Raw genomic sequence first — 20593 nt, forward strand, 5'->3', positions numbered from 1 at the left:
TAGGTAATCCCTCTCCCTATGTTTACCTCCAAGATAGCGACAAATATTGTTGCTAATCTTGGGGGGGGCTATAACGCGGCAGTGGGGGGGCAGAGAGCGGCGGTGTGGGGAAACAGACGCATGTCATAAGGCAAAGCACACGCCTCTGTATCCCATTTTCACCCCCAAGAACCACCTCGGGTTCTCTTTAAAGCTCTTCAGTAAAACATAGCTCTTTATTAATTCCTTTAAAAGGTTACAATGGACAAATAGGTCTGCTGTGCACAGCAGTCCAGCAGCAAACCTAGTGTAAACAAAGCCTGAAAAAAAAATGAATTTACTGGTGAATATAACCAAGCCTGCCACTGGGGTTTTAATGTATATCGAACAACACACCACTCATTAGTATGATTACCTTCTTGGCATATTCTGGTATTATCACTCAAAAACATTCACCTGTAAATGTTTGAAATCCTGGCAAATGTTATAAGTAATGGCCAATGGGTGTAAAACTACTTTATCTACCTTGCTAGATTATTATTAAATATCAGCTCCATAAGAAGCAAGTGGCTAAAATGCAAAATTATAAATATATCCATAAAGAGAAAAGCATGTCACAAAATTCAAATAGATCTGTAAAAAAGTAATGCAGCACGTGAAACTTACCATGATACAGGCATGTGCCTTGTGATAATAAGAAGCATGCATGCTTTGGAATCTTTCTTGTCCTGCTGTATCCCAGAAATCTGAAATAAAACATACCATGCAAGGTGGATAAGTTTAGAGAACAGGAGTACCCGACAATATCAGTGGTTTTGTAACAAATGTGAAATCTAAGAGAGAGGGGGTGGCAGGCACTCAGAAAAACTGTGGGTGATGTAAGCGCCTGCACCGCTGGCGCATAGGCTTTTCCGCCTCGACCTGCGTTGGTATGCGGGGAGAGATACGTCTATGTCCAGTATACTTTGTTTACTGTGGACACGAAAAACCCGCCCCCTTTCCACTGATAGGCTGACAGCGGTTAGCTGCCGCCTCTTGGACGGCTTGGAGGCGGTTTGGGCTGCCATAGTTACGCTCTCCTCCCATTGAGTTGGACGCTTGCGTCATACGCGGTGACGCATATATGCCGCACTTCACGCATCTGACTCTGATTGGCCCCCTTTCGAGCAGGACAGTTAGGCGGAGCCTTCTATCAGAAGGAGACTATTTCAATGCCTCCTCCCGTCCAGCACTTTGTGCACGTTAGCCTTCGAGGAAGCAAGGCTTACCCCATTGCGAAACGGTCGTAAGGCCGTGCACCCTCTGGCGCCCACAGATGCCTCCCCACTCCAGCAGAGCACCATAAGTACATCATCTTTTCACGTGTACACATGTCCCTGTGCAACCACTGTGATTTCAAATCTTGTACACCTGCTGCTTGCATTAAAACTACAGTGCCAGACTTCTTTGCTTCTCCTCCTTTTTGATATGTAACAAATGTGACAAATGTGAAGACATTTTACTCAGAGCAATAGCTGGAGTACAGGATTAGGAGAAAGAATTACGCAGATGATTACTTGGTAGACACTTACCCACTAAGATAGTCTTGCCATCCACTACTGTGGTGTATTTATAGAGTGTAAGGGCAAAGGTTGATAGCTGCTGGGGGCGACTGCAATCACGTTAAGGTTCAATAATAACTGCACACAGCAAACAATATTATATATGCTATGGAAAAGATTTATAGATTTATTCTAAAGGTGGCCATACAACAGAGCCGTGCAATACGGAGAAGACGCCTGGGAGCCAGCCTCAGGTAATGTATACTTGATCGGATCGGCCGCCACTAGCGACGCGCACTTTACCCGCGGGCGATCGAGGGTAATTTCCCGCACGGCGCGATCGACGGACCGATCCGATTTCGGGAGGAAATCGGATCGGCGGCTGCGTTTACCACGAACGATTGGCAGCAGATTCGATCCCAGGATCGAATCTGCTGTCGAAACGGCCGCGAATCGAGCCAGTGTATGGCCTGCTTTACTTTAACTCAGCTGGATTATAATAATAATAACAATAATAATAATAATAATATTGGGCAGTAAGAAGCCAGTAAACGGTCAAAAACAAATAACCCAAAGCTACATTCAGTGAGGTCTTCAAGTCAACATAATCAGTAGTTCCAGTACTTAGAAGGGCACTATGGAGAAAAATTGTAAAATTTAAAATATGTACAAACAAATACAAATAAGTACGTTTTTTTCTAGAGTAAAATGAGCCATAAATTACTTTTCTCCTATGTTGCTGTCACTTACAGTAGGTAGTAGAAATCTGACAGAAGCAACTGGTTTTGGACTAGTCCACCTCTTCATGGGGGATTCTCAGGGATTTATTTATTTTCAAAAGCACTTAGTGAATGGCAGTTGCTCTGTCCAACTGCCAAAAAACTGTGTAGCAACCAAGGAAGCTGGCCAGCATCATTGTTTAAATACTTTTTATGGAAAATCTTTATAAAGAATAAAAGCCTTGCTGAGAATCCCCTATGAAGAGATAGACTAGTCCAAAACCTGTCACTTCTGTCAGATTTCTACTACCTACTGTAAGTGACAGCAACATAGGAGAAAAGTAATTTATGGCTCATTTTACTCTGGAAAAAACTACTTATTTGTCTCTGTTTGCACATATTTTAAATGTTATAGTTTTTTGCCAGTGTCCCTTTAAATATATAATCCTGCTGAGAAATAGGCTGCTGCAATGATTTCATAAATTCTCCATACATTTTAGTTTGATCTAACCTTTCCTCTTTCCAAGTCTCCCTATTGGTTCTTTGGAGGGAAATCTCCACTTTGATTACTCTGCCATTAATTTCTGTGCTGCAGATCTTGTAATTTAATGTTATCAAAACATATTTTTTTCCAGTCTGCAGCCAGAAAATTTCTGAAACTGTAAGCCCAGATAGAGCCCAGTAAGCCCAGATAGTACTATTTTGCAGCCATGGCAACACTACTGTTTGGAGTACAGGCTAATTAACTACTCGGAGCGGGGAGGGGGGGCTTCTACTCGATGCCTGGAAAAGGAAGAGGACTGCAGGATGGTGGGAACAAAGCAGACAGTGATGAGAACACCACACAGATCCCACCAGGTAGCGATGGCAGCTATTTATACATCTCTGAATACAGCTTATTTCAACTCAGTTTGTAAAGATTAAAGATACATTTTGCATGAAAATCTGAGAATACAGAAGGCTTTATATAAAGGCACACACAAAAAAATACAGATATAACCAGCTTGCAGAGTTTATCATTACTGAGGAAGCCTACAATCAACCATGAAGGATACAATCCATCCATAAGGAAACGTTCCATTAACCTGAAGAGAAAATTAAACCAAATAAGAAGCAATAATCATTTACAAGAGGTTTCTTCTTTGTTATTTAGCGTTTTCCATTTCAGTTTGGGGCTACTTTAAATCTTGGTAAACAAAATCCTACTATGCCTACTTGAAACCATGGCAACAGGATGGTCGCCCACTTCACTCCTCCAACAACCTCCTCCTAACCACCTCACGCATCTTGCACTCCCATGCACAACTACAGGACTTCACTAGAGCTGCCTCCATCCTGTGGAACTCTCCCCCTCTGCCCATCAGGCTTGCCCCCTCCTTCAGCACCTTCAAAACTCACCTCTTCATGGAGGCCTACTCCACCTCGACGCTGCCCTCTCTCTGCCGAGAACGACTCTATGCATCCCCCCTCCTTTTGTGTCACCATCCCTACCCTCTAAATTGTAAGCCTTTGGCAGGGCCCTCTCTCCTTGTGTATCACACTTGATTGTACACTCTACCGAGAATATGTGAACTGGTATTATTGGCACTACCACTCCAGTATGTGATCTGGCCTTCTATTACTACCTGTATTGTGTTGTGTATCTTATTGCTTATTACCTGTATTGTTGTATCTACTGCTTATTACCTGTATTGTGCTGTCGGTCATCCCTGTTATTGTCTGTAATCCTATGTATTTTACAGTGCTGTGTAATATGTTGGCGCTAAATCCAATAAATAATAATTGTAACAGAATACAAGACTTCCCAGAATTCTCTTCTGATTGCCACACTGGTGTAGGGCTTATACAGAAGTCTGCCCTAATCAGAAGTTAAAATTTCCACCTCCTCAGTTTCAGTAGATGTACTGTAAATGACTCAATCATTACATAGGAAAGGATAGACTCCCATTATATGCTACCATGGGTAACATTAGCACAATATACTACTGAACACACAAAGACTACTTACTTTGACTTTCCAACTGCACTGTCTCCAAGACAGATGATTTTGACATTTTCATCTGCATCATATTTATCTTGATCAACCTCAGTGACTCCTTGTCCATTTCCATCCATCTTGATAACAATTTTTTTTTAGTTTCACGGACATAAAAATAGTAGTATACCAATGAAGCCTATAATCAATTTAGCAACTGTAATGTACCGCTTTTACACTGTATACTGTAATAAAAACAAATGAAAAAGAAATTAAAACTAATAGTTAGCTAACCAAATATTAAAAGAAAATAATACAGCACTTAAAGTAAATGTGAACCGAAAAACAAAAACAGATACTTAGCTATGGAGAGGGAATGCTCTGGGTCCTATAGAGCTTTCCCACTCCTCTCCTGGTCCCTGCGTTCCAGCGCCGTCACCCCCGGTAGCAGTACTGCGCCGTGCCACCGCAAGAAGCTTCTGAAGTCTTCGGGAGCCAGAGTGCTCCCGAAAACGGGCAGCCCCGTACCGCGCCTGCGTACTAGCGCTCTCTCACACATGTGCAGTACGGAGCCGCCCATCTTCAGAAGCACTCGGATTCCCGAAGACTTCTAAAGCCTCCCACAGCGGGGGATTCAAACAGGGGTGGCTGCTGGAACCAGGCAAACATGAGAGGAACGGGAAGGCTCTATAGCAGAGTTCCCCAACCCTGTCCTCAAGGCACACCAACACTGCATGCTTTGCAGGAAACCACAAACATTCAGGGCCCATTTCCACTTGTGCCGCACGTGTCAGCGAGACGTGCAGCGACACTTCCGGGTCTGCGGGTATGCAGACAAATCCCATCAGCCGCGCTATTCATTCCTATGGCAGAGTTTCCCCCGCGGGATTTGCCTGCGGGGAAACTGCTGATTCGGCACAGAGCTGATTAACTACCTGTGTGGAGTTCCACAAAACATACACTCTTGCCTGGGCTTGAGGACAGGTTTGGGGAACACTTCTCTATAGGACCCAGAGCCGTCTAATCTGATAGGTAGCAGTGACAGGGGGTGATTGATGGGTAATTAGTGGGTGTTTAGGGTAGAGAACAGATGTAAACACTGCACTTGGGAGGTGATCGGACGTCGGATCTGCGGGCGATCTATTGGTGTGGGTGGGTGATCAGATTGGGCTGATTGATGGGTGGCAGTGACAGGGGGTGATTGATGGGTGGTAGTGACAGGGGGTGATTGATGGGTGATTGACAGGTGATCAGTGGGTTATTACAGGGAAGAACAGATGTAAATATTGCACTGGCGAATTGATAAGGGGGGGGGGGTCTGAGGGCAATCTGAGCGTGTAGGCGGGTGATTGGGTGCCTGCAAGGAGCAGATTAGGGTCTGATCTGATGGGTAACAGTGACAGGTGGTGATAGGGGGTGATTGATGGGTAATTAGTGGGTGTTTAGGGTAGAGAACAGATGTAAACACTGCACTTGGGAGGTGATCCGACGTCGGATCTGCGGGCGATCTATTGGTGTGGGTGGGTGATCAGATTGCCCGCAAGGGGCAGGTTAGGGGATGATTGATGGGTGGCAGTGACAGGGGGTGATTTATGGGTGATTGACAGGTGATCAGGGGGATAGATGCATACAGTACACGGGGGGGGGGGGGTCTGGGGAGAATCTGAGGGGTGGGGGGGTGATCAGGAGGGAGCAGGGGGCAGTTCAGGGAATTAAAAAAAAAATAGCGTTGACAGATAGTGACAGGGAGTGATTGATGGGTGATTAGGGGGGTGATTGGGTGCAAACAGTGGTCTGGGGGGTGGGCAGGGGGGGGTCTGAGGGGTGCTGTGGGCGATCAGGGGGCAGGGGGGGAGGAAATCAGTGTGCTTGGGTGCAGACTAGGGTGGCTGCAGCCTGCCCTGGTGGTCCCTCGGACACTGGGACCACCAGGGCAGGAGGCAGCCTGTATAATACACTTTGTATACATTACAAAGTGTATTATACACTTTGTATGCGGCGATCCGGGTGCTAGTAACCCGCCGGCGCTTCCGAACAGTCGGCAGGTTACAGCGCGAGGGGGGCGGAGCCAGTCCCCGGCGGAGGATCGCGTCACGGATGACGCGATCGCTCCGCCCGTGCCCCTACAAGGACCGCCGCCTCTGTGCATGCGGCGGTCCTTGCGGGATCCACTTTCCGGCCGCCCCTGTGCAGTGGGCGGTCGGTAAGTGGTTAATGAAAGTGAATGGGAGTTAGGCCTGAACAATTTTAGGACAAAATTGAACTGAGCGATTTCAGTCGGAAATCACAATTTCGATTTAATTCACGATTTCCTTGAAATCAAGCTTTCTTCCCCCTCTGTGTCTCTCTGTCCTGGTCTCTCTTTGTGCCCCCTTTGTGCTCCTTCTGGGTCTTTCCCTGTACCTGCTAAGTCTCTCTCTCTCTCTCTCTCTCTCTGTACCAGCTCTGGGTCTCTCTGTGGCCCCTCTGTCCTCCAAGCTGCGGCAGTGTTGGACATACCTTCCACCACTAGTCCAACAATGCCCGTCTATCCACTTCTTCTTCTGCAGGATCTAATGCACGGCATACTTCCTGTATGTCTTGTGAAATACAGGGACCAGGGGGCGTGGCCTAGCACGCAGAGATGATGGACGCTTAAGAACAGAGCTCCGGACCCAGTGCTACTTTAATCGAGTGGGACGAGAGTTATATGTCACAAAAACCTCACCTGGGCATGCAGACCCGCATTAAGACCAACAACAAGTCTCAGAGGGACAACTTTGCTCCGGCAGGAAAGACGGTCCCTGAGTCATTCAGAACACAGCAAGCTCGGAGACAGAACAACGCGGACAAGATGGCGCCGACGCGAAGCGATACAGAGGCCTCCTCTCCCGCTCCCTCAGAGGACTCCCCTAATACAAGTAAGAGATCCCCTACTACCAAACCAAACCCTAAAACTGACATCCCTACCATGGCGGATATGAGGGCACTGGCAGACGACATAAAATCCTTCATAAAAACGGCCATATCGGAGGTGAAAGAAGAGGTAGCGGCCATTAACATGAGGCTGACAGACATAGAGCAAGCGGGAAGGAAGAGGGACACAAAACTAAAATGGCTACACAAAGCAACAACAACCCATAATCGCAGGCTGATAGACCACAGTAGGCACTTAGAGGACTTAGATAATAGGGGAAGAAGATCGAATATAAGGGTGAAGGGCCTACCAGAATTGGTGGCATCAGAATCTCTCACAGAAGCCCTCAATGCGATTTTCAACGAGCTCCTAGATCGGCCAAAAGACACTCCCATAGAACTCGTTAGAGCCCACAGAGCCCTCAAGCCACGGGGCTCAGAGAGCGACCCCCCGAGGGATGTAGTGTGCTGCCTGGCCTCGTTCCAATTGAAAGAAGAGATAATGAAAGCGGCCAGAGCTCAAGATGAAATTATCTTCAATGGGACAGCCATTTCCCTATATCAGGATCTTTCCCTTATCACCCTCACAAATCGCAGGGCGCTAAAACCGCTGACGAAACTACTGCAGGACAAAGGCTTCCAATATCGGTGGCGCTTTCCCTTTGCACTTACTGTCCTACACAAAGGCAGAATAGCGACCCTGAGAACACCGCAAGACCTGCCGGGTTTCTTAAAGATCCTTGGTCTACCCAAAGTAGCTTTGCCTAACTGGTACGAAGAGTACCAGCTACAAGAATCTAAAAGCGCCATTGCAACAGAGCGCGATCCTGCTAATAAATCCCCTCCTCGCAGACAACAGGACGGGGGGTCTCCACGAAGCAATGCTGCAAGCTTTTCAGGCTCAGAGGAGGAAGACACCACCTAGACAGACTCCAGCTTTGCAAGTTACCCACTTAGTCTGCAGCTGTATGAACGGACTGCATTTACTGTGATACCACCAAGGCGGACTTTATAAAAACACGGAAACAAACAACCAGCACGAACTATCATGGGGATGAAACATCAGCATGAACAACTATCACTCCGCACAGCAGCAAACACCCCCACCTCAAAGTATCCCGGCTGCAACAATAGGGCCACCCAAAACAACGGACCCGGCTGCCATGCACACTAACTACGCAAGATATGCATGTCGGGCATAAAAGCTCGCTCCCTTAGGGGAGAACTGTAACTGTCGCTTGCCCCTATATGCTTACAGGGACACACAGGAGGGACAATGAAATAATGGCCCCACTCTGGGAGAGTCAATCACTTGATGGCAAGCTCCGTAGGAGCCTACAATACAAGAGGGAAGAGATAGCTTTTAATGAGGGCAACAAAACATAATAATGGGACATGAGGGATCCCTCTAACCCACTCTATAGATAGCGTTCTCCAGGATGCTAACCCATAAGCAACCTCTAACCTCCCTGACTAACAAGGCATAAACATTCCTGCTTCTTTAGGGATTTAGCAAACTCTACTTGTTCCCACTCTGCTAAATAAGCACTAACTCAAGAACTAACATTTCCGCAACCTATAGCTAACCATATCTCTCCCCCCTTACGCATGCATGCTCTAACCTGAATTCGCTTACTGATAAGATTAAGATTTAAAAAATGATTTGATGGGTGAAATAACATCAGCTGCATGATTTTGAAAATGCTATATATTGACCCCCTCAACCGGACCATATAGATTAATCCCATAGTAACAAGAGAAAAACATCCTAGTTGTGCTACTTGCTTCCTCTGCCTGCCTTTAAAACGGTGGATATACCTATAAGGAACATACTAAAGGGTCAACACTGGCCCTCTGGGTCCTATCTGCCACCAGCCCTGAGGGGCGGATATAAATATCTACTATTGCCGTATACCGCTAGCTTGTCGCCCCCAGGAAGACATACCCAGAAAAGACTTTCTCTATAATTGTTCCCACACTTTTTGATCCAATTAGGGTCCAATAGTTTTTGTTCTTATAGCTAACTTAACGTTCTTCTTATTGAATATATAGATAGCGCAATATACCACTACCCCACATCAGAGATCCTTGACTCAGGGCTCTCTGGTAACTTCCCCATTTGATTTTGAGAGGGTACTTGGGTGAAGGCCTACTAGGCCTGCACCAAACTACCTCTCAAAGGGGAACCAACTCAATATCCACCTAGAAGGTTTTACTTAAAGGTGGCTATATCCCGTGTCGGTGGGCTCGCACAGCAGGGGCCAACTACATAGCCCACTCTGCGCATCCAACACAACTGTTTACAGCAAAATTGCAAGCGCTTGCCTATTAGTGAAAGGCGACAATGAGATCTACACAGGAAAATGGAAACACTGAGGGGAGACAGGTGAAATGGAAAGTAACCTCATGGAACATAAACGGTCTTAACACACCGGAGAAACGTTTGACTATTCTTAGGCTACTACAGAAACAAAAAACATCAATAGCCATCCTACAGGAAACCCACTTTAAAGAAAATAAAATCCCTTTCCTAAGGGATAGAAACTTTACTAATTGCTATCATGCCCCCTCAAAAGAAGGGAAAAACAAAGGGGTTTCAATTTTATTACACAAAAACTGCACCATCACCATTACAGAATGCAAAAGGGACCCAGAGGGAAGGTATTTGTTTATTAAGGGGAACTCAGGCAACAGGGCAGTCACTATCGCAGCAATATATGCCCCAAATGAAAAACAAGAAGCTTTCATGAACAAAATCACTAACCTATTACATGACTTTGCACAGGGCATGATAATTGTGGGGGGAGACCTAAACATTCCATTAAACCCTAACATCGATTCCTCCACTGGAAAATCCTCAATCCCTTTCAAGTCTCTCAAAAACATCAAACAGAACCTACTTTCATTGAGACCGATGGATGTTTGGAGACTCCAACACCCACAAACCAAAGATTATACACACTATTCAGATCCCCACTCCAAATACTCCAGAATTGACTACATACTTCTAACTCAAGCAGACTTGGAGTGGGCGATTGAAACTGACATCGGGCAACGGGTAATTTCAGACCACGCACCAGTCCATTTGACGATGCAGTTCCCAACAGTTAGATTAAACCAATTCATCTGGAGGCTTAACCCTGACTTGCTAGAGTCCCAAAACGATGTTAACAGGATAAAAGACTCCATCCTAGACTACTTAAAACATAATGATAAACCTGAAAGTCCTCCTCTCCTGACTTGGGAGGCACACAAACCTGTAGTAAGAGGAGAATTTATAAGACTGGGAAAAGAAAATAAGAAAAAAAAAAGAAGCGAAGCTAAACTCTCTACTACTGACACTCCAAAAGCTAGAAAGAAAACACAAACAGAAACACGCCAAAGAAATACTCACAGAGCTTAATAACACGAGAGAAGAAATTAAAAATGTACTGCACCTAGCGGCAAAAAAGCGAATCCTCAGGGCGGAAAAAGCAATATATGAATGGTCCAATAAAGCAGGTGCCTTTCTAGCAAGAAGAATAAAAAAAAACAAGCTCAACAACAAATAGATGCCATTATAGATAAAGCAGGGAAAAAACACACAATTTCCAAAAACATATTAGAAACCTTCAGACAATATTATGAAGGCTTATATAATATAGGAGATAAGTCTTTATCACCTCAACAGCTAAAATCCAGATTAAACAAAATTCAAAGCTTTTTAACGAAATTTGGCCCCAACCCCTTAGACAGGAGTATAACTGAAAAATTAGACAGTCCAATATCCAAGGAAGAATTTCTATCAACTGTCAACAAGCTGAAAGCTGGCAAAAGCCCAGGACCAGATGGTCTGACAGATATATACTACAAAACTTTTGCACCCACTCTAGTAGACCCCTTTCTGGCAGCTTCTAATTCCGTAGGCCCTAGCCCCACCCCATCCCCACAGCTTCTAGAAGCTCACATCACAATCCTCCACAAACCAGGCAAAGACCCAACTAACTGCGCCAGTTACAGACCCATTTCCCTTCTCAATAATGATTTAAAAATTTTCGCAAAAATAATTGCCAACAGAATCTCCCCTTTACTCCCAAGCTTAATTGAGCAGGATCAAGCAGGTTTTGTTCCAGGAAGGGAGGGAAAAGACAACACTACTAAAGCAATCAATATTCACAATTGGCTTACAAGGCGAGCCGTGGAGGGATGCTTTATCTCCACGGACGCCGAAAAAGCCTTCGATAGGGTGTCGTGGGACTACATTTCTGAGACAATTAAGCACCTAAACTTCGGGTCTAGCATGATTAATTGGATCAACCTTTTGTACTCCCGACCCACAGCACGTATCAAAGCAAACTTTTTGCTATCGGACATCTTTTCCCTCTCCAATGGAACGAGACAGGGCTGCCCGTTATCCCCTATCATATACATTCTGACACTGGAGCCTTTTTTAAATCAAATAAGACAAAACCCTAATATAAAAGGGGTGACAATACAAAACAAAGAACACAAAATAGCCGCTTTTGCGGACGACATGCTATTCTTTATCACACAACCACTGACATCCATGCCAAACTTGATCCAATGCCTAGAAGACTTTGGATTAATATCTAACCTAAAGATAAATTTTACAAAATCCAGCGCCCTGAATATTTCATTAACCCAAATCACTCTCCAGCAATGTCAAAGCTCCTTCCCCCTAAGGTGGGAATCATCTGACATTACTTACCTAGGAATTAGAATCCCAGCTGATCTGCAAAGAATTTTCGCATTAAACTATACCTCCTTAGAAACAAATATCACAGCTGATCTAACATCATGGGGGAAAATGCAGGGAATCTCATGGTTTGGCAAGATGTCAATAGTAAAAATGAATATCCTACCCAGGTTCCTCTACCTATTCCAAAACCTTCCAATTTCGCTACCCCAATCATACTTAAAGGGCATTCAACGGAAACTCACACAATTTATCTGGAATAAGCAAAAACCCAGACTAAGATTTGAGATACTTACTAGAGCTAAGGCTGCCGGGGGCCTGGGCCTTCCAGATCTATCAAAATATTATTGGGCATCCCAATTGGTAAGGGTACTAGGATGGGCCGACTTCAAATCAGGGAAGGATTGGGTCCAAATAGAGAACGCCAGCGTTCAACCTCAAATTCCGATCATTCAAAATTTACTGTGGGACCTTGCGTCACAACATTCTAAAACCATATCCCATCACCCATTAGTGGCCCCAACTCTGAAAACGTTCCTAACCTGTAACAAAAAATACAAACTTTTAGGGAAAGGAAGCCTACTAACACCCTTGCTAAAAAAACAAGGACTTCCCACCCGGCCTGGAAAAAAACTTCCTCATGGGATGGAAAAAAACTGCATCTCCTAGAATTATAGACTTCATGAACAAAGGGGAGGTACTACCATACATGCAAATCAAGGACTTCACATACCCACAAAATATACCAAAATGGCAATACTTTCAAATAAGGCATTACATAAACTCACTAAAAACCAAAAACATGCTAAGCCAATCCACCACAGTGTTTGAGGAAAAGATCCTCTCTGTAAAATAACCAAGACATATACTTGCATGGGCCTACTCTTTGCTGAACAATTACAGCTCTGATGAGCTGCTACAGTACCAGAAAAGATGGAACCAGGCATTAAACAAAAATATCTCCTCAGAACAATGGGGATTCATAGCATTAAACACACATAAATCCTCCAGAAACGCCTGGGCCCAAGAACAGAGCTTTAAATTCCAATCGCTATGGTACAAAACACCTGAAATTATACATAGATATGCCCCCGATATCCCAAATCAATGCTGGAGATGTGGCAACAAGGATGGTTCCTTTCTACACATCACTTGGCACTGCCCATCCCTTAAAACATATTGGGTGAACATTCACGACCTCACTCAAAAAATATACGGCTTCCCTACCCCATTCGAACCAGATGTGTTCCTGCTTCACAACTACCACATTAGCCATAAAGAATATAAAAATTCTATACTACCACACCTGATCAATGCAGCTAGATCACAGATCCCAGCACTGTGGAAACAAAAAACCATCCCCTCTATCCAAAGCTGGATGCAAAAAGTAGGTAGAATACAAAAACTGGAAGAGCTAATCCATAGCACACAATACACCATGGATAAATACCACCTCATATGGGATAAGTGGCTGCGCCACATGGAAGCAACACATTCAGAAAGGAGCCTTGGGCTAGATTAAGGTCTCCCAGTACTGCAACCCCAAATCTAATAATCCCCGGGAATCAGACACCCCCGGCACGGACATCAGACCCCCCTTCACAATGGCACAAACACAACTGGCAAAAATATTGGATAAAGCGCACGAGTGGAGCATACTTTATACTTTATCTATGGTACACCTGGTGGGTGGGCTCACCGACACGGAAGACACGGAAAACACTGACACGGAAAACACCTACTTATTTCAGTTACTATCTCTTAAAGTAGCTATGGTTGAAAGGTGGAAAGATGACGAACATTATGGTGCAGAAGTTAGAAACATGTCTAAAAGAAGACATGAAGTGACAGCGTAAGACATGTCTAGATATCAACGCAGTATGTCTATACTGAACCTCTGCACTCGACAGTCACCACCAGTTACTTAGTTAATAAAGTTATTGTACAAAATTACATAACCTGGCAAAAATGCTAGATAATTAAAATAAGCGATTGCACTCCAGAGACGCTTAAAAATCTAATAGAATGGATAACTAGCTCTTTGTACTATGCTTTTTAAATGATTCAATGTAAATGATTAGATTTATGGAGTGTACTACTACACTGGATAAGCGTTCATATGTTTGTACTGTTGTTCTTTCAAATTTGTGTAAGCTTTCATATGATCAATAAACAATATTGAAACAGAAATACAGGGACCAGGAAGTATGCCGCGCACAAGAGCCGGCAGACGACGATAGAGGCCGGACGGTATTGGGTTTGTGCAGAAGGTATGTCCAACACTGCAGATGCTGCGGGCCGCACTCGCCAGGATTTGGGGGAAGTATGAAGCCGTTTCTTCAAACTTCCCCTATGCGGAAATGTTATTGCAATACTCGCCGCTTTGACGATTCTGACGATCTTGGTGATCGCGATTTCGGTTTAAATTCGATTTATTGTTCAGGCCTAATGGGAGTGATTTTTAAAAAGCGCTCAGAAAGCGCTCAGCAATCACAAGCGCTCAGCAAGCATTAAGAAAAGCACTTATAGGGCTAGTTCACACCGGGAGATTTTTCAGCGATTTGCTAATCACTGGCGATCATGCTGCTGCTAATGCAAGTCAAATGGTAGCGTTCACACCGTAGCTATCGCCAGTGATTAGCGATTTGCTGATGGTGCATGCAGCATTTTTGGAGAGATTACATTTCAATGTTATATAATCACAAAATGCAGCCTTCTGCCTGGCCAGCCCCCTTGTGTATGCACAGCGTGCGGAGCTACACAGCGGCAGAGGTAGTTGGAGAACGTGATGTGCACTCTGTCTGCCGCACATGCAGAAAAACACCTGAGGTCACCCAACACGGCTACCTCTTATCTGTCTTGGGCACTGAGCTGAGGAGAGGGTAGATGGCTGCTGGAAGCCCCGCTAACAGCATGGGTGTCAGCCACACCACCCCCTGTACATTTGTGAGCATTTGGCAGGGGTGGTGATTTGAAGTCAAGGGGCTGGAGAGAGTGTGAGTAGCTCCGCCCCATGCAGGTGGTGCAGCACCTGTGCTTTAGTGGTGAGATGTGTGGTAGCAGGAGGGGGGGGGGGAAGCTGTTGAAGTCGTGGTTGGGGGTGTTTGAAGCAGTTGTGTGGGTTGGGAAGCCCCTGTGTGGCGGGGGTGGTAGAACTTTTTTGTTAGCGGTTTCTGCATTACAACTTTGTGGCGTTACATTTTATGCACTCCAAATCTGTGCCGTACCGTTTTATACAATCCAAATCTGTGGTGTTCCGTTTTATGCAATCCAAATCTGTGGTGTTCCGTTTTATGCAATCCAAATCTGTGGAGTACCACTTTATGCATTCAAAATCTGTGGCGTTACGTTTTATGTATTTCCAGTACGCGGGGAAACACTTCTTTGGTATGTGCATTTTCTTTTGCAGGAGGGAATGCTGTCTTATACAGTATGGGCTTGATTCACTAAAAGTGTGATAACTGCTATCACAGCAGTTATCACGCGATCTGCCGCACGTGAAGGTTTGCGCGCGTAAAGGATTACGCTGTCCCACCGAGGTCTCCCGTTCAGCCACAATCAGCCCTGGTAACAGGCTCAATCCGGTCCAGTCTGGGTCTTCTGCACATACGTGGACCGCATGCGCAGTAGACCCAGACTGATGTGACTGAGCCAGTTACCGGGGCTGATCGCGGCTGAATGGCAGAACGCAGGAGGATGGTGTGGGACAGCTGGAGGAAGCCGTGGGTAGGTATCAAACCTATTTTATTTTTTTTACAGCTCTGGTTTACTTTAAAGGCTCTGCCTTTGACATGGGAGACCAGGGTCCAAATCCTGGCTAGGGTCAGTACCTATTCAGTAAGAAGTCCTTGGGCAAGACTTCCTAACACTGCAGGGTGGCCCCTTGAGCACGCCCTTAGGCCACATAGACACATCAGACCATAGTCTTTTGAAAATGAAAGATCACAGACCAATCTTACCACCCTTCATGTAGTATGAGAGCCATACTCTACACAGTCTTTTCTATGGAGCTGAACTCCACATCAGAAAAAAATCTTTGCAAGATGCTGCACACACAGATGCTGTACAGACACAAAAGATCAGTATCTGCAAAAGATATGTTCCTGCAAATTGCAATGATAGTCTATGAGATCTGCAGATCATCATACACACATGATTTAACTGATATTTTTTTAGATCTGCAGATGATTGCCAGTTAAATCATGTGTGTATGATGATCTGCAGATCTCATAGACTATCATTGCAATTTGCAGGAATGGATTTTTGGCAGGAATAGATCTTTTGCAGATACTGATCTTTTGTGTCTGTACAGCATCTGTGTGTGCAGCATCTTGCAAAGATTTTTTTCTGATGTGGAGTTCAGCTCCATAGAAAAGACTTTGTAGAGTATGGCTCTCATACTACATGAAGGGTGGTAAGATTGGTCTGTGATCTTTCATTTTCAAAAGACTATGGTCTGATGTGTGTATGGGGCCTTAGTGGCTGCAGCTCTTGAGCGCTTTGAGTCCAACAGAAGAAAAGCGCTATTCAAATGTTAGGTGCAATAATATTGTCTGTTAATATTAATCCTAACTCAATTCAGTGATATTTTATGGTACGTTCATATCATGTGCGGTAGGTCCGTTGGAGTAACACACAGCATGCTGCATGTTTACTAGACAAGTTGTAGATTTACTGTGGCAGTGAAGCATACTTTAATTGTACTTTAGACTTCACTGTATGTTCGCATTGCACACAAGGGCCATCAAGACAACTCCCCACACCACCCCCATAGCAGTGACAATGTCCTCACTGTAGTGTCAAATCTGTAGTCAATGAGCTGATATGTTGGTGTCCAAAAATCAATACCCTCCTTCTTGTACACCCACCTGCACAGCTACTACTAAATCCAGTGACCTTTCTGACAAATATCCAAAATTCAAACATTTGATCAATCAACATCTGACTTTTTAGATCCAGATAAAGGTGGGCATTATTGATACAATCCCAAAGATGATCAATTGTTTCTAATTATTGTTTTGATTGATTGGAAAAGATCGTCTCTGCCTACTAGCGGACCAAAACCCGCTATCCAGTCAGATTGATGGGATCGACCCCCCAAAAAATTGATCAATTCCAGTAATCTGATCGAATTGGTTAGAGCAGGGGTGTCAAACTCAATCATAAAAGGGGCCAAAATCTAAAACATAGTCTAAGGGCTGGTGCACACCGAGCGGCTTTTTCAGCGTTTCTGCAGCCGCTTGCTTGCGGCTGCGGATCCGCTTGGTCAATGTATCTCAATGGGGTGGTTCACACCAGAGCGGGAGGCGTTTTGCAGAAACGCATACTCCCGGGGTGAGGCATTTTTTTGATTGCGGATGCGTTTCTGCCTCAATGTTAAGTATAGGAAAAACGCAAACCGCTCTGAAAAACGCCTGTTCAGAGCGGTTTTGCCGGCGTTTTTGTTACAGAAGCTGTTCAGTAACAGCTTTACTGTAACAATATATGAAATCTACTACACCAAAACCGCTACACAAAACCGCAAAACGCTAGCTGAAACGCTACAGAAAAATAAGAAAAAGCGTTTCAAAATCTGCTAGCATTTTGCGGATCTGCTAGCGGTTTTTGGTGTGCACCAGGCCTAAGTCATGGGCCAAATGGTTTATTACGATTTAACATTTATTGATGAGTCTCATACTAGAGTGACCGCAGCGAGCTTGCTCCTCCTCCTTCTGCAGAGTAGCCCAGTGGAGCAGTTTAATATTTGCCTGTTCCAGCGCTGCTTTGGGCCACCTCTTATCTTCCTGAAAGCCACTCACTCTATGCTGTATACCCCTGGCTCCTGTGGTATGAGGAGGTATGAAAGTACAGAGCGAGCGAGCGAGCGAGCGAGCGAGCGTGCGTGCGTGTGTGTGTGTGTGTGTGTGTGTGTGTGTGTGTGTCTTACCAGTTACTGGGGGGGGGGACTGAAAGGGGGGAGGATGATGCCAATTTTGTTTGGGGGAAGGGGGCTTGTCCCAGGAGTTATTGCTGCACCCAGCTCAAACTAACAATGTTGCAATTAGAAACACTGTCACCACTGTACTCATCTGGACAGGAAGGCAGTGTTCTTTTGCTACTTACAATGATGGACACTGGAAAGGGGCATACCTAGAAATCCCTGGGCCCCCCTGCAAAACTTTGCCCCTCCCCCACTTTCTGCACGGGTAAACTGGGAACCAATGTTATACAATTGGCTAGTGCACACTTGAATTTATTTTCCCCATGCAGATAAAAACAGTAGTTATGTATTGGGAGAGTACACAATAAGTAAAAAAAATCCCTGTAGGTGCACAACAAATACCTCCACATGAACTAGTCAATAGTCAGGGATATAGTGAAGACACAGGAAACCAAAAAAAATAGCAAAAAGTACATTTTCTTTTAATATTCCAAAAAAGTGCAGAATTTTGTATACAAAGACTTCAATCACATAGTAAAGAGCATATAACTGGTAGAAAAAGGCCTTTTTCTACCAGTTATATGCACTTTACTATGTGGTTTCTTTGCTCATGAAATCAAATAATTTTATATGTTAAAATTTGGTTTGGTGACTACAAATTAAATGGTACCTGAGAAGGATGAAAAGAAAAGTTTTATACATACCTGGGGCTTCTTCCAGCCCCCTTCAGGCTAATCAGTCCCTCCCTGTCCACCTCCACCACCTGGATCTTCTGCTATGAGTCCTGGTAATTCAGCCAGTCAGCGCTGTACGGCTGCATTCCGCTTCCACAGCCAGGAGCATTCTGCACCTTGCGCAAATGTAGTACGTTCGCAGCGGAGTGTGTTCATGCGCACCACGCCAGACTGGCTCAAGTACCTGGACTCATAGCAGAAGATCCAGGTGGCAGAGGAGGACAGCGAGGGACTGATTAGCCTGAAGGGGGCTGGAGGAAGCCCCAGGTATGTATAAAACTTTAATTTCATCTGTCTCAGGTTTACTTTGTTACACATACATATGCACGCCCCACAGAGCTGCAGGGAATCCACTGAAAATGTTGTGCACATTGAACACAGAGGTGTTGTCTATCACCCATAAACCTGGTTCAGATTGTGCATGAAGAATGTGTAATAGAGGAAGAATCTCCTTATTCTCCTGCAGAGTACCTGCACATCATTCTTACATGTACCCACAGTTACATTGCCTAGGGCCTGATAGATGTTCTTTGTTCTGGTCTTTACCTTTTACAAGTACTCTTACCAAGGACTAGGTTTAGTCTATGACTAAGGGCCCATTTCCACTATCATGAATTCGCATGCGGTTTTCGCATGCAAATTCGCATAGCAATACAAGTGAATGGGACTGTTTCCACTTCTCAGGATTCCTTTGCGTTTTTCTGTGCAGAAAAAATTTGCATGGCAAAGCCATCAGAATTCGCATACCGCTATGCGAATCGCATACAATGTATTTAATAGGAAATTCGCATGCGGTTTGGGTATGCAAATTTTCATGCGAATTCGCATAGAAACAATGGAAAAATCACACCAGCGCTGCCATGGTTAATTTCGCATACATCGTCATCCATGCGAATTCGCATGGACCCGCATGCGAAATTCGCATCCGCATGCAAATTTTTACCGCGGTGATTCGCACCGCACAAGTGGAAATGCAGCCTAAAGGGAATAAATATGGCAGTCTCCATATCCTTCTCACTTCAGTTGTCTTTTAAAATTCCTAAGCGTTGGCAGTTAAGAGACGATTTTCATGTTACATACTTTCAATCAACAAAATTGTAATATGCAAATTAGAGGAGTAAATTGGGAGTAAATTTAGGAGTAAAACTCCTAAACTGAGGAGTCGGAGTCGGTGGATTTTTGTACCGACTCCACAGCCCTGATTGCGTCGGGCATTCGAACGCAGCTATCGATGCACTCCCGACCCACCGGCGATCGAGCAAAATCTTCCGCACGGACGGATCGGCAGGAACTATTGATTTCGGACGGAAAATCGTTTTGCCAGCGTTTGCACAACGATTTCACAACAGATTTGATCACAGTGATCGAATCTGCTGTATATCGGCGGGTAAATCGTTAGGTGTATGGGCCCCTTTAAATTTTCCGTTAGAATGCATAATTAGATTATTTTCTGTAGAGACTGGTCATTATCTCTGGTGCATTGTCTTCTGGTTATCTCCTGCTGAGAAGAACAATGCTTAATTGCTCGGCAGATAGATGGTTAGATAATTTCCAACATGTAGGAATTTATCTATCTGGCAGGTAAATCTAACAGAAAATTGTATGGTGTATTCCCAGCATTATGCTGGGCATACACGGTTAGATAGTTCTGATCAATCGAGCCGCTGATGGCTCGATTGATAAGATCCAACCTGTCCGATCACCGCGGCGGATCAATACCGCGCTCGATCCCCGCAGGCGGACAATAGAAAAAACCAAAGCGCTGATAAGAAGCGCCCGCGGGGACGAGCGGGAATCGATCCGCGCGGTCGAGCGGTGACGCGCCGGCATCGAGCCGCTGGCTCGATACCGGTGCATAAACGAACCATGTATGCCCAGCATTAAAGTTGAGGTTCAACAGATCAATGGCAGATTTGATCAACATGAGCAAGTCAGCTGAAAAGAAAAAGAAAATGGCCTATGCATTACCAGTTTATATTTCCATTAAGGATGGGATATCCTTTTTCTGTATTCATCAGTGAGAGATCTTGCAACTACAGCTATTGTCCGATAGACTGACTGTATATCTACTCTGTATGAATTGGACAATTAGATCATACCTCCCAACTTTTTGAGATGAGAAAGAGGGGTGTTT

The 20593-nt window shown here is 44.8% G+C and overlaps 1 protein-coding gene across 1 annotated transcript in view; it reads right to left on the reverse strand.

The window, feature by feature from the left end:
• LOC137563445 (rab-like protein 2A) overlaps positions 1–20593 on the reverse strand; it is a 40961-nt gene that overhangs the window by 19591 nt on the left and 777 nt on the right. The window contains exons 2-5 of the mRNA XM_068275882.1: positions 4248–4459; positions 3295–3324; positions 1551–1630; positions 646–725 (exon numbers count right to left, since the gene is read on the reverse strand). Coding sequence (XP_068131983.1) covers positions 646–725; positions 1551–1630; positions 3295–3324; positions 4248–4354 — 297 coding nt within the window. The 5' untranslated portion in view covers positions 4355–4459. The remainder of the gene's footprint in view (positions 1–645; positions 726–1550; positions 1631–3294; positions 3325–4247; positions 4460–20593) is intronic.

This window comes from Hyperolius riggenbachi, chromosome 3 (assembly GCF_040937935.1).
Source record: "Hyperolius riggenbachi isolate aHypRig1 chromosome 3, aHypRig1.pri, whole genome shotgun sequence".
Taxonomy (NCBI): domain Eukaryota; kingdom Metazoa; phylum Chordata; class Amphibia; order Anura; family Hyperoliidae; genus Hyperolius; species Hyperolius riggenbachi.